Source organism: Scyliorhinus canicula, chromosome 2 (genome assembly GCF_902713615.1).
Source record: "Scyliorhinus canicula chromosome 2, sScyCan1.1, whole genome shotgun sequence".
NCBI classification, from domain to species: domain Eukaryota; kingdom Metazoa; phylum Chordata; class Chondrichthyes; order Carcharhiniformes; family Scyliorhinidae; genus Scyliorhinus; species Scyliorhinus canicula.
Genome location: NC_052147.1, coordinates 2,686,089 through 2,699,849, shown reverse-complemented (window position 1 = coordinate 2,699,849; position 13,761 = coordinate 2,686,089). Strand labels below are relative to the sequence as shown.

At 46.3% G+C, this 13,761-nt stretch overlaps 1 protein-coding gene across 2 annotated transcripts in view; it reads right to left on the bottom strand.

The window, feature by feature from the left end:
* The window catches only part of LOC119979494 (autophagy-related protein 2 homolog B-like), a 138,194-nt gene that overhangs the window by 98,541 nt on the left and 25,892 nt on the right, over positions 1–13,761 (bottom strand). Inside the window, exons 8-14 of one of the 2 annotated variants that reach the window (XM_038821797.1) lie at positions 13,070–13,252; positions 11,277–11,431; positions 10,993–11,089; positions 9,743–10,004; positions 8,233–8,383; positions 3,695–3,787; positions 541–729 (exon numbers count right to left, since the gene is read on the bottom strand). In XM_038821797.1, coding sequence (XP_038677725.1) covers positions 541–729; positions 3,695–3,787; positions 8,233–8,383; positions 9,743–10,004; positions 10,993–11,089; positions 11,277–11,431; positions 13,070–13,252 — 1,130 coding nt within the window. The remainder of the gene's footprint in view (positions 1–540; positions 730–3,694; positions 3,788–8,232; positions 8,384–9,742; positions 10,005–10,992; positions 11,090–11,276; positions 11,432–13,069; positions 13,253–13,761) is intronic. The other variant, XM_038821806.1, reaches the window with a different exon arrangement.

The window sequence follows — 13,761 nt, the reverse complement described above, 5'->3', positions numbered from 1 at the left end:
CAGACAGAATATCTATCCATCCTCACATTTCGGCTACTTAACTTGCTGGTTTAGCTCACTTTTGTGATGCAGAGCAAGGCCAGCAGCACAGTTTCAATTCCCGTACCGGCTGAGGTTATTCATGAAGGCTCCGCCTCCTCAACCTTGTCCCTCACCAGAGGTGTGATGATCCTCAGGTTAAATCACCACCAGTCAGCTCTCCCCCTCAAAGGGGAAAGCAGCCTATGGCCATCTGGGATTATGGCGACTTTACCTTACCTCCAGACATTCATAATCCCTCACTGGAGGGCATAAGAAGCCATCCCAACCTTTGGGAGTTGGGATCAGTCCAAATAGTCCGCTGAGGCGAGTTACGTTTAATCCCATTTTCTCGTCCCGAGATCGTTGGGCTGGAAATCCCATCAATTTTTTGCCTGATTATTTTAATCTCATGCGTTTTTGGCAGACCTGGGACAAAATTCCAATTGCTCCAGACCATTAGCATCAGGATGCAAGATTCCAAAGATTATTCCATAAATGTAATTGTCTCACAGCACTTACCAGACTGATGTGCTTGTTGAAGGATGTGTACATATGCGATGCCATCATTTCGGTTGTGGCAAGTTTCTGAGGTTGCAATAAGGAGTTCAGCCTGTCCACAATGCTGATGTCCAATTCGGACTGAATCAAGCCGAGTTCAATTTGCAGCTCTGCCTTTGGTGGCACGGATGTGAGTCTACCTTGGCTGCCCTGAGAAAGAAAGAGCACATCAACCCAAAGTGGGCAATCACTAGAGAAATAATAGGTTAGATTTTTTACTACAACCTCGAAAATTGATTGCAAAGTTTACAAAGGATCTGTGTGTATTTGAGCCACTCTGGCACACAAATGGCTTAGTTATCCATCAGCCACATCGGGCTGGACCACAAGTTTTTACTCTCCTCTGACAAAGCCACCACTGCCCCAGGATCACCCTGAAGAGCAGAGGTAACCATCAGCTTCTTCACTCTTCGCAATTGCAATGCCCTTCCCACATGACCACCAGCTCGCCCCACACCCACCCACTCATCATCAAGTCTTTGTAAACTAGAGCACAGTTAAAACTGTCAACAAAGGCGGTACAGTGTGTGAGCGTAACATGGTGCATCATGGAATACCGGGTTTATTGGTTGCTGGTTTCCCAACATCCTTCTGTGTATTCCTTCCTTGGCCTCGCCCTTTCCGAACAGTGTGACCTCTCTGAAATCTGCAATCCCCACCAACATTGTTGCTCTGACTCCTGCTTTTTATGCATCTGCTCCCACTGATTCTGGTATCTTCAGCTGCCTAGGAGCCATGTTCCGAAATTCTCTCACTAACCCTCTCCTCAAAACCTACCTCCCGACAACACTTCATGGCCAGAAACAGATCCAGATAACACTTAAGGAATTCTGTGAATCAGCGTTCACTGCATGAGTTTCCCACTATGCTCTGTGAAAGGAAACCCATCCTGATATCTAAGCTGATTCAGTGTTTACTTACACTTTTGCCTTGCCTGGCCTGGTCATGACCAGATTTTGATCACCCCCCAGCAACTCCTGCCTTTAGCTCAGCATCTACTGTACTGTCTTGTCTCTTAACTGCCCCAGGAAAAGTTTTCAATGTTCAGGACACTATATAAATGCAAGTTGTAGTTGAATGTGCCTCCCCCCCCCCCCCCCCCCCCTCCCGGTCCCCTGAAAAAACATTGTTGCAGATGTTGACACATTTCTGGGGACGTGCCCTAACTTTGGAATGATGGTATTAGTTACCCGAGGGTAAACAAGACTTATTATTTCAGGAAAATGTTTACTAGGAAATATACAGCAACAAAATTAGCATGCTAATAAATCACATCCCCCATGACCAGACCAGGCAAGGCAAAAGTGTAAGTAAACACTGAATCAGCTTAGATATCAGGATGGGTTTCCTTTCACAGAGCATAGTGGGAAACTCATGCAGTGAACGCTGATTCGCAGAATTCCTTAAGTGTTATCTGGATCTGTTTCTGGCCATGAAGTGTTGTCGGAAACGTTGTCTGGCCATGCTAAATTGCCCCTTAATTGGGAAAAAAGAGAATTGGGTCTAAATTTATTTTTTTTAAACATTAATAAGTACCAGAGTGATCTCCTGGACTGGTTCTGATCGCCTTGAGGTGGTCAGAGGAATTTTTCAGAGTTCACGAAAGGCACCAGATAAACGTGGTTTTTCCTTTGTTACTGTGTGTGCAAGCTTACCCGGGAAGAATGGACACTTGCAACCACCACCAAATTGGATTCATGGCCGAGCAGTGGGAGACGGTGGGATAGATTTGTAACTTATTCTTTAGGCTGCCCATTAGCGAAATCTGCCCGATTTTCATTCCCACGAATCGGAAAATGTGAGTTTTACACCTGGACAGAATATCTATTGCAATGTCTGCTTAAGAGTTCTGCCATTTACAGTATAATTCGTACGTGGTATGAATTGTACTGTAAATGGCAGAACCCTTAAGAACATTACCATACAGAGGCATCTGGGCGTGAAGGTCCACAGTGCCTTAAAAGTGGCAACACAGGCGGCCAAGGTGATTAAGAAGGCATATGGCATGCTTGCATTCATCAGCTGGAGCATCGAGTACAGGAGTTGGGAAATCATGTTGCAGCTAAAGAAAACCTTGGTTAGGCCTCATTGGGAGTACTGCATGCAGGTCTGGTCACCACATTATCAGAAGGATGCGGAAGCTTTGGAGAGGGTGCAAAGAAGGTTTACCAGGATGTTGCTTGGTCTCGAGGGTGTTGACTATGAGGAGAGGTTGAATAAACTTGGATTGTTTTCACTAGAAAAACGGAGGTTGAGGGGAGGCCTGATAGAGGTCGACAAAATTATGAGAGGCATTGACAGGGTGGATAGTCAGAGGCTTTTTCCAAGGATGGAAGTGTCAATTACAAGGGGGCACAGGTTCAAGGTGAGGGGGGGAAAGTTTAAGGGAGATATGCAGGGTAGGTTTTGCACAGAGAGTGGTGGGTGTCTGGAACACACTGCCAGAAGATGTGGTGGAAGCAGGCACATTAGCAACATTTAAGAGGCTTCTGGATGCTGGGCAGCATGGTGGTGCAGTGGTTAGCACTACTGCCCTACAGCGCTGAGGTCCCAGGTTCGATCCTGGCTCTGGGTCATTGTCCACGTAGAGTTTGCACATTCTCTCCGTGTTTGCGTTGGTTTTGCCCCCACAACCCAAAGATGAGCAGGGTAGGTGGCCACGCAAAATTGCCCCGTAATTGACAAAAATGAATTGGGTAGTCTAAATGTATTTTGAAAAAAAGAGGCTTCCGGATGGGTACATGAATAGGGAGGAAATAGTGGGATACAGAGTAAGGGCAGAAGGTTTTTTTTTAAGGTTAGGGTATCATGACCAGCACAGGCTTGGAGGGCCGAAGGGCCTGTTCCTGTGCTGTACTTTTCTTTGTTGCCTTCGGAAGATGGGTCAAAAGTAGTGAGAAAGCATTGTGTTGCAGTGTTAAATAAAACAATTCAAGTGGAACATTTGACTCTTAGGATGTCAGATAGTCCATGAGTATTATATAGTCCTCTTATTTCAAAGTTGCTTCGATCATATTATTGGATAATTCACATGTTTTTCTGGTACAAAAAAAATCCAAAGTTGAACTCTGAATAGGCCACCAACTAAATCTGTTGGGGCTTGACAATTATATACCTGGACTCCTCTTCGGCCAAGGTGTTTATAGAGAAGGTGCACTGAAGGTTCAGGATGCGCTCCAGGCTCAGTCGCCGATTGAAACGTGATCAGCTGCCAAAACAAAAAAAAGAAAGTGGAGAAGGAAAGAGTTTCAGCCAGCACATTTTAAGAAGAGCACTTTAATTTCTGTTGGCAGTGTAACCTTAAAACCTTTCACCTCTGGAACATGGGTTCAAATTCAGCCCAAACTCATCCATCAAAAGTGTGGCAGAAGGAGGTTGCTGAAATAGGTTTGCATAACCTCACAGAGGGTCCTCATGGTTATAGACACATGGCATAAACCTAACCATAGCACGCACTCTCAATCACAATGGGACCAGAGAAATAGCTGGCACAGCAAGTGGAATAAACAGGAGGACAGCAGTAAAGTGGCTCTCTTGTGATTGTGGTGCAGAGGCACATTAATGAAAGAGCAGAGGAAACTCGCATGCCTCTCTTACCCTGGCCTAGAACTAACTATTGCTGATACTGAGAGCCCAAAAACAGATGACTCCATTTTCCAGTAACAACCAACCAGCTCTTTCACACTGACAATGTTTTCAAACTGCTCATCCAACAGAGTGCTGAGTAAGCCACAGTACCTTCCAGCAAAACACAAGGAATAATGAGAAAGCATCGTTGTTCCCAGGCTTCAACTTTAGCACAGGGTGGCATCAAAGAGCCCAACCAAAAGTGACTCCAATCAATGGAGACCCACTGATTCCTACTGACTTCAACCTCGCACAAAGGAAGATGGTCATAATTGTTGGAGGTCAGTCATCTCATACCTAGGCCATCCCTGCAGGAGTCCTAGGCCCAACATTCTTCAGCTGTTTCAACAGCATTCCCTCCATCACAGGGTCAGACGTGGGGACTTTCACTGATGATTACACAATGTTCAGCACCAACTCTCAGATACTGAAGCAGTCTGTATCCATATGCAACAAGACTTGGACCACATTCAAGCTTGGGCTCACAAGTGGCAAGTAACATTCACACCATGCAGGTGTCAGGCGATGACCATTCCTCACCTCCTGATTTCTAAAAGCCTGTCAACAATCTACAAGGCACAAGTCAGGAGTGTGATGGGATACTCTCCACTTGCCAGGATGAGTCCAGCACGAACAACATTCATGTTTTACACCATCCAGGACAAAGAGGCCTGATTGACTGACACCCCCCCACCCACCATCTCAAATATTCACTCACTCCACAACCGATGCACAGTGGCAGCACTGGATTCGTCTACAAGATACACTGCAGCAACTCACCAAGGCTCCTTCGACAGCACCTTCCAAAACCCGCAACCTCTACCATCCAGAAAAACCAGGGCAGCAGACACCTGGGAACGCCGTCACCTAGAAGTTCCCCTCCAAATCACTCACCATCTTGACTTGGATGTCACTGGGTCAATATCCTGGAACTCCCTAACAGCACTGAGCGTACCTACACCACATGGACTGCAGCGGTTCATGGTAGCAGCTTACCATCATCTTCTCAAGGCTAATTAGAGATTGGCAATGAATGCTGACCTAGACAGTGACTCCACATCCTATGGAATTTTTAAAGTAAACACATTTTCTACATGAAATTACAGAGGTTGAAGAGGACTGTTATAGCTTGTGTCCCAAGAGTGTCCTGACTGAGTACAAGGGTCTGTGACTGCACAGGAATGGGTAATGTTGCAAAAGGAACAAACCTATCACACACAAGCTGTGTTTCTTTTTAAATGGGGGCACGTGTGGCTGCATGCCAAAAAGGGACCACACAGTGCAATAAGCTGGTCCCACATAGCAAACAGGAGTTAAAAGGACATTGGCCATTGTCATGTGAGAGTACCTTTAAGAAATGGGTGTTTATAAATGGGTGAACATAGAACACAACAGCACAGATGTTGCGTCGACCTGTGAAACTGCTCTAAAGCCCATCTACACTATTCCCTTATCGTCCATATGTCTATCCAATGTCCATTTGAATGACCTTAGTGTTGGCGAGTCCACTACTGTTGCAGGCAGGGCATTCCATGCCCTTACTACTCTCCGAGTATAGAACCTACCTCTGACATCTGTCCCATATCTATCTCACCTCAATTTAAAGCTATGTCCCCTCGTGCTAGACATCACCATCCGAGGAAAAAGGCTCTCACTGTCCACCCTATCTAATCCTCTGATCATCTTGTATGCCTTAATCAAGTCATCTCTTAACCTTCTTCTCTCTAACGAAAACAGCCTCAAGTCCCTCAGCCTTTCCTTATAAGATCTCCCTTCATACCAGGCAACATCCTGGTAAATCTCCTCTGCACCCTTTCCAATGCTTCCACATCCTTCCTATAATGCGGCGACCAGAACTGCACGCAATACTCCAAATGCGGCCACACCAGAGTTTTACACAACTGCAACATGACCTTGTGGCTCCGAAATTAAATTCCTCTACCAATAAAAGCTAATACACCGTACGCCTTCTTAACATCCCTCTCAACCTGGGTGGTAACTTTCAGGGATCTATGTACATGGACACCGAGATCTCTCTGCTCATCCACACTACCAAGAATCTTACCATTAGCCCAGTACTCTGTCTTCCTGTTATTCTTTCCAAAATGAATATGTGTGTATATAAATATCTGTAGTGAGAGTACCTTTAAGAAATGGGTGTTTATTACTGCAGTGATGCCAGAGAGTGGCTGGAGCTGGACTGTCTGTCAGCTTTTTACTTTCGTTTTAGGCTGTTTGCTGCAGGCTGTGTTGTAGTTTCGTTTTCAGAGCTGGATAGCCAGCGCCGGCTCTAGGGTTGCTGGCGCCCCGGGCAAGCTGAACTTCGGCGCCCTTGGGGGGGGGGGGGGGCGGGGGCGGGGGGCCGGGGGGGGGGCCGGGGTCGGGGCCGAGGGGGCCGAGGAGGGGGGGCGGTGTGGGGTGGCCGAGGAGGGGCGGACCCGAGGGGGGGCGGGGCCGAGGAGGGGCAGGGCCGAGGAGGGGCGGACCCGAGGGGGGGCGAACACGCGGGGGGGGCGGACGGACGCGGGGGGGGCGGACGGACACGGGGGGGCGGGCGGACCCGAGGGCGGGGGGGCGGACCCGAGGGGGGCGGACCCGAGGGGGGCGGGGGGGGGACCGAGCGGGTGGGGGCGGACCGAGCCGGGGGGCCGCCCTGGGGGCGGGCGGCCACCGCGCATGCGCTGGTTGGCACCGGACCAACTGCGCATGCGCGGGACCCGAGTCTGGCGCCCCCGAGCACATGGCAACAGCCCGAGTTGCCGGTGCCTTGAGCCGGCCCTGTGGATAGCTGTAGTCACAGCCAGAAGGTGTACGAGTCTCTCTCTTTGTAATCTAAAGAATGTAAATCGATCCTTTGGTGATTTAAAACTAATAACTGCTCTCAGTAGTGACTTTAACCTGATGTGCTTCTGTTTAAAGGTTTTTTTAAAAGTCTTCTGGATGTTGAAAGGAATGTTCAAAGGATTACTTAGTGTTGTATTCTTTGGGGGTTGTATTTGAATTAATGGTTGCTAAGATGTTCACTGTATGTTTTAAAAAGATTAACTTGAGTTCATAGACTAAACATTGTTTTGCTTTAAAAAATACTTTTCCATTTCTGCTGTACCACACCTGTAGAATGGGCTGTGTGCTCCCTATACCAATCTATTAAAAGTTTTTTTTAAAAATGTATTTATTCAAAGTTTTCAATAAGTTTACAAAACCCTCCAAAAAGGAAAATAATACAAAGAAAGAAGGGCAACATGCCAACAGAACAGAACAACTTAACCCTCTAAACGATACAGTTTAGCAAATTAACACTAAATTCAAAACAGGATAGAGCATGCGCCCCTTACAAAAAGGAAAATAAATCCCCCCCACCCCCGGGTTGCTGCTGCTGTTTTTTTTAAATTAAGGTTTTGCAAAATTTTCTACATTAAATAGTAATAATCTTAACACAGCAACTTAGTGAACATTAATCTAGTGCATAAAGAGAATATACATCAGCAATCCACTAGACGTTACCCCGCGCGCCTCGATCCTCCCACTCCCTCCCATTGGGGCACTCAGCACCCCCCCCCCCCCCCCCTCCAATGGGTCGCTGCTGTTGCTGAAGTGTCAATTTTCCCCACGAAGACAGCGAACGGTATTGTGCCCCCGCTCAACAGCGGCAGCTCTGTACCCTTGGCAAAGTTATTTACACACATATGTAGGCATCCGTTCGTGCTGTTGTCCCTTGCTTCTTCCGGACGGATTTCGCTGACGTTGTCGTCTCGTGCGCCCTACCGCTTCTGCGGCCCTCCCGTCTTCCCCATTTTCTCTGTTTCTGTGGATGCCAAGTTTGTTAACGTTTCCCTGTCTCCCCCCTCCCCTTCCCTGGCTCTCCTCTATTGTTCCCCGTCTCTCCCCTCTGCCCCCCCCCCCCCCCCCCCTCTCCCCGCTACAATCTATTAAAAGTTGTGGGTCAGGTGAATTCCATGGTACACTTTGGGGTTCTCTAAACCCTGGCCCATAACACCATCATTGATAGATCGTTATGATTCTGACCTCAGTATATTGGGGCATCACAGTCAACAAATCCATCGGGAAGAGACATTCCAGCAGTTCCATCCAGTTAATCGAGACATCCGTGTTGAGGCTTCGAGAGCTTGTGCTTCGTAGCTGCTTATAGCTCAGCTGTATGCCAGTTGCAAAGAGCCTGTGGAATCAGTAACAGAGAAGTGAAATGGTGAAATATCCATCAGTCAAAGCTTGGATTATGGAATGCAACTTGCATTTATTTAATGCCTTTAATGTAGTAAAATATCCCAAGGTAAACATAGAATCCTTACTGTGCAGAAAGAGGCCATTAGGCCCATCGAATCTGCACCGACTTATCAAAAGAGCGCTCTACCCAGGTCCACTCCCCCACCCACCTCACCCTATTCCTGTAACCCAGTAACCTAACCTGTACATCAAGGGGCAATTTAGCACGGCCAATCCACATAATCCGCATATTTTTGGACTGAGGGGGGAAACCAGAGCACCCGGAGGAAACACATGCGGACACAGAGAGAACGTACAAACCCCGCACAGTCACCAGAGGCTGGAATGGAACCCGGGTCCCTGAGGCAGCAGTGCAAACCACTGTGCCACCCCAATCCACAGGAGCAAATATCAGACAAAAATCAAGACCAAAACACAGAAAATACTGCATGTGTCCAAAAGCTTGGTCAAAGAGGTTAGTGTAGACAGCTGAAGGCATGCCCACCAATAGTGAAGTGAAGAAAGTTGAGGATACGCACAGAGCCAGATGAGAGGCTCAAATCTATCTCAGGGGATGTGGGATGCAGACTGGGAGCCAGAGTGGGTCAGTGAATACAAAGTTGATGGGTGAAGGGGTCTTGCTCAGAATACAGGCAGAGTTTTGAATAAGCTTAAGTCTATGAGGATGGAAGAGAAAAGAGGCCATCCAGCAGACTACTGGAATAGTCACGCCAGGAGGTTAAAAAGGTATGGATGAGGGCTCCACGAACTGACAAAGTCGAGTTAATTTATTTTCACCACCACATCATTAACTCGAGGTCACTGTCTGAGTGGTGAAGAAGATGGTGATCCCAAAATAACTAGAGCACCTCTGTATCGCCATTAGGTGCAGCAGAAAAGACTCTCAGCCACCTTGGCTTGAAACACCCTCAACCCGTTCATATCCTGGGCACAATCATTTACATATGTAGGACAGGCTGCCAATGCCCGTGGCTGCCACTCAGCTATTACCACCCAAGATGAAGCATCACATCACCACTCTGCTTGGAAAACCCATCCAGAATATCGCACCTCGTTTCAAACCCCTCATTTGGTTGCGGTATATCCAGGGTCTGGAGATAGTCAGAGGATGGTCACTACAATTATAGCAAGTCTTTGGACTACTGGTTATCACGCAAGGCTTGGGAAACTGGGGCCTATTTTTCACTGGAAAAATGTAGACTCTGGACTAGATTAGTGACTCATCAGAATTGACAATTTCCCAGGGGGTATGCCAGGCCGGGTATAGAAAACTCCGCAATGTTGCACTTACCTGAGATGATCATGGGGACAGGCTACAGCAAACTTGGGTCGGAGGGTGTGGAAATCCGCTGCCTGGAACTGAGATAGATCGAAGGTCTTGAACTGCTCAAAGAAATGGGATGCCATCCTGGTCAGGGGATCAATGTGTAACGGGCTCTCAGGTGGTGGCAATGGATCAATGTGCAGCACTGACAGAGAAAGACTGCCAATCTTCAGCTGAATAACAACCTGGGGTCTGGATTCATCAACAGGATGTGATTTGGAATGCAGACCTGAAAGATATACATGGGAAACTTTGCAGGAAATTACTGAAAAAACTAATACTGTGAAAAACACACAAGATAAAAGTTCACTGCCGGGTGGGCAATCTCTCTCTCCTGATTAGCTTCAATACGCCATCTTTTCTTGCCTGATTCATCCATGCTACAATCACTGCCTCAATTATCTTTCCTCTTCTGTTCATCCTAAACTCAATCCCCCTCAACTCCTGGCTTTGCTCCCTGCACACTCACTTGTCACAATCAAAACCCATCACGCTTGCTCTTTCTCAAGGCTTCTCAAACTGTGGAGTTCCTCAACTTGAAGTCCAACCAACCATCAGTCTCCCTGGTTTAACAGGATATGTGGGACTGACAGGGGGAGGTGGGGTGTGGAGCTGCTCCAAGGCCCGTGCTGTTTTCAGACTTGAATTTACTCCCCACACTCTTCATTTTCAACATCACATTCTCTCTATTTCACAGATCTCTCCAATGCCAGCCACTGGAACACACATACCGGCCACCCATGGACAAAACTCTCTCTCTGTTTGTGTGTCCATTCCTGTGTTGGGGGGAAAAAGACAGGGAAAGCCATCGTTGCAAACTCAAGGTCATCTTGCACAATGTTATAGCCATGAACTCACATGTATTATCCACTTCAATGTCTTTTACTAGTAATTTATTCAACAACCTTTTGGCAGAGAAACTTCAGCTGAGCTCCCACTGTGAAAACTCTCAAGCCCTGTTAACAGATAATACCTTGCTGAGATTTACAAACCAGACAAATTAAGCCACCAATTTTAAGTGGAGTATGTGGCGCTGGATAATCTCACTTCACTGCAATACTCAACAAGGACTATCAGGTTTGGCTCAAGCAACACTTTCAAAATTCTCATTCCAACAATTCTTTATTTCCTCAAGGCTGAAAGGCTGTCTCAGCACCCCTTCTTCTAATGAACTGAATAGCACACAGCTGCATGTAACAGCGCATTCTGAAACTTACTGCTTGGTCGGTAAGATCTCTGTACTATCGGCGACTCCCGTATCACTCGGCCCCCTTGTCCAGAGTGATCCAGGTAATCATCCCATGATGTGGAAAACTAAAACAAGTGGAAAAATTAATTTTGTATGTTAGTTTTGTATCATGCACAGAATAAAATAGTTGCCCTCCAAATGTAGATAATGCTAGAAAAGGCTACATTTGATTACATTAAAAAAAATCAACTGCTGGGGTTCATTATGTGAATAAAATTACGCACACGTTAATATCCATTCTCCCTTACTTACCCCTGTAGCACTTTGCGGAGAGCTGCCAGCTGTGTTGGCATGTGTGCTGCTCAATGATAATTCCATATCAATAGGTGGTTCTCCGAGGGGCGGAAGAGTTCCCACACTGTTTGACATTTCCATGTCTGCCATGGAGAAGAAGACATCATCTTCTGCTGTAAGAAATTAAAATAATCACTCAGAAATAAACACTCACTGAATTTGTCAAGAGCTTTATTTGGCAGAGGATTAGTGTAAGCGATAAAATGTTCACCTCCACGATTCTTTATTCAAATAGTCGATTTCAACAGAGTGTGTAATTGGGGGCTGCCATTGATCGAGTTTCCCTGCATTAAAGTGGAGGCAACTGGCCACAATTTCTGCTGTTGAACAGCAATATGGCGGTCCCTCCTGAAAAATGTGCACTGAGCCCGGTGAGTTCAGTTCTGCTTTCAAGCCCCCATTGTGGGGAAGCCTGCTGGTACTCACTGTCTCAACATTTATTCAAGCAAAGGGGCGACACGGTGGCACACTGGTTAGCACTGCTGCCTCACGAAGCTGAGGATCCGGGTTCGATCCCGGCCCCGAATCACTGTCCGTGTGGAATTTGCACATTCTCCCCGCTTCTGCGTGGGTCTCACCCCCACAACCCAAAGATGTGTGGGTTAGGTGGATTGGCCACTTAAGTTGAAAAAATAATTGGGGCACCGGTGTAAATTTATAAACAAATTCAAGCAAGTAATTGAGGGACACTTGCACTCATTAAACCTCACCTGGAATAGAAGAATGAACATACTCTTCTTTCCTCCTCCAAATACCCCCCCCCCCCCACTGAACATTTATCTTACAGCCCATGTCATTGTAAGTAACTCCATGTAATCAATGACTGAAGAATTAATCTGTTTAACCATATTCTCAATTTCCCTCACATCCACGGAGTTCTGGTTTTAATTCCCTTACTCTTTCCATGTATTCTAGTTTGTCGATTATGCCAAGCTAGGTGGATAGAACATGGAGTCTGTAAAGTGATATAGGTTAAGTGAGATGGCAAGAAAGTGGCAGATATAGTATAATGTGGAGAAATAGGAGAATATTCACGTTGAAAGAAAAATAGAATACATTTTTGAAATGGTAACTATTAAATGTAGGTGGTCAGAAGAATTGGGCTGTCTGTGTACACAAAACACAAAGTTAAAATGCAGGCACAGCAAGCAATTAAGGTGGTAAATGGTCTGTTTACCTTTATTGCAAGGGAGATGGGGTACCTTGCAATGAATTCTTGCTGCAATTATAAAGGAATTTGGTGTTACTGCACCTGGGGTACTGTGTACAGTACTGGTTTCTGTACCTAAGGGAGGATTTACTTTCCATAGAGGGGATGCAACAAAGGTTCAGTAGGTTAATTGCTGCGATGAGGGGGTTTTCCTACAAGGAGAGATCAAGTAGAACTGAGTTTAGAAAATCAGAAGTCATGTCACTGAAACACATAAGATTCTCAGAAGGTTAGATGCCGAGAGGCTGTTTGCTGACTGGAATATTGAACATCCACACTCATCAGTTCTCAGGATACGGTGGCAGCCATTTAAGAACGAGAGGAGGAGAAATTTCTTCACTTGAATTTGAAGTCAAAGAGCAGCCATGAACTTACTGAATCATGAGGTATGCTTGAAGAGCCACATGACCTACCCTCTCCTATTTGTTATGCTCTGATGATGTTGCATTTGAGAGTGTGTATGAGACGCCAGTATGAAGTTGTGTTTTTGAAAGTTAATCATGTTTTGGTTGGAGATTGTGGGTTTGAGAGTGTACCATACCACGGCTTGAAGTTGTCCGAACTGTTTCGGTCTCATAATAGCTCTGTTCTGCCGAAATGCCAGGGGAATGCTTTTCCTTCTGTAGGTATCGGTCAAGTTCCATTTGAATCAGATACTGATCCTCCTGCTGCATCGGTCGATTCCTCCGGCTCTTTGATGAACCTGTTGTTGCCTCTGCACATCCTGAGCAGGCCAAAGACAAGCTGAATAATTGTTCCATTTTCAACACAACATTGATATCAACTAATCAAATATAAAAGAAATACTTGCATTTAGACAGCACCTGTTTGTGAATCGTCAGTCAGTCTGCTTCTGTGACACAACCCTGCAAACCTCAGAGATCTCGGTGTCCTCTAATTCTGGCCACTTGTCCTTGCCTTATTTTAATCGGCCCAGTATGGACCACCCTGCCTCCAGCTTTGGGGTTTCCTCGCTTCAATTCCCCATCTCCCTCTCTTCCTTTCAGTTGCTCGTTAAAGCCAACATCTTCAACCAACCAATCAGTTATCCTAATGTCGCTGTATTTGGCTCAATGTCAAATTTTGACTGATAATATTCCTGTGAAGCTCCTCTGGATAAACGACACAGCATAGAAATGCAAGTTGTTTCCTTTTGGTTCTGGGAGGAATGTTGGCCAGTGCAGGAGCACTCAGTGCTCTTTGTGAAGATTGACACGGCTCTCTAATGGCCAG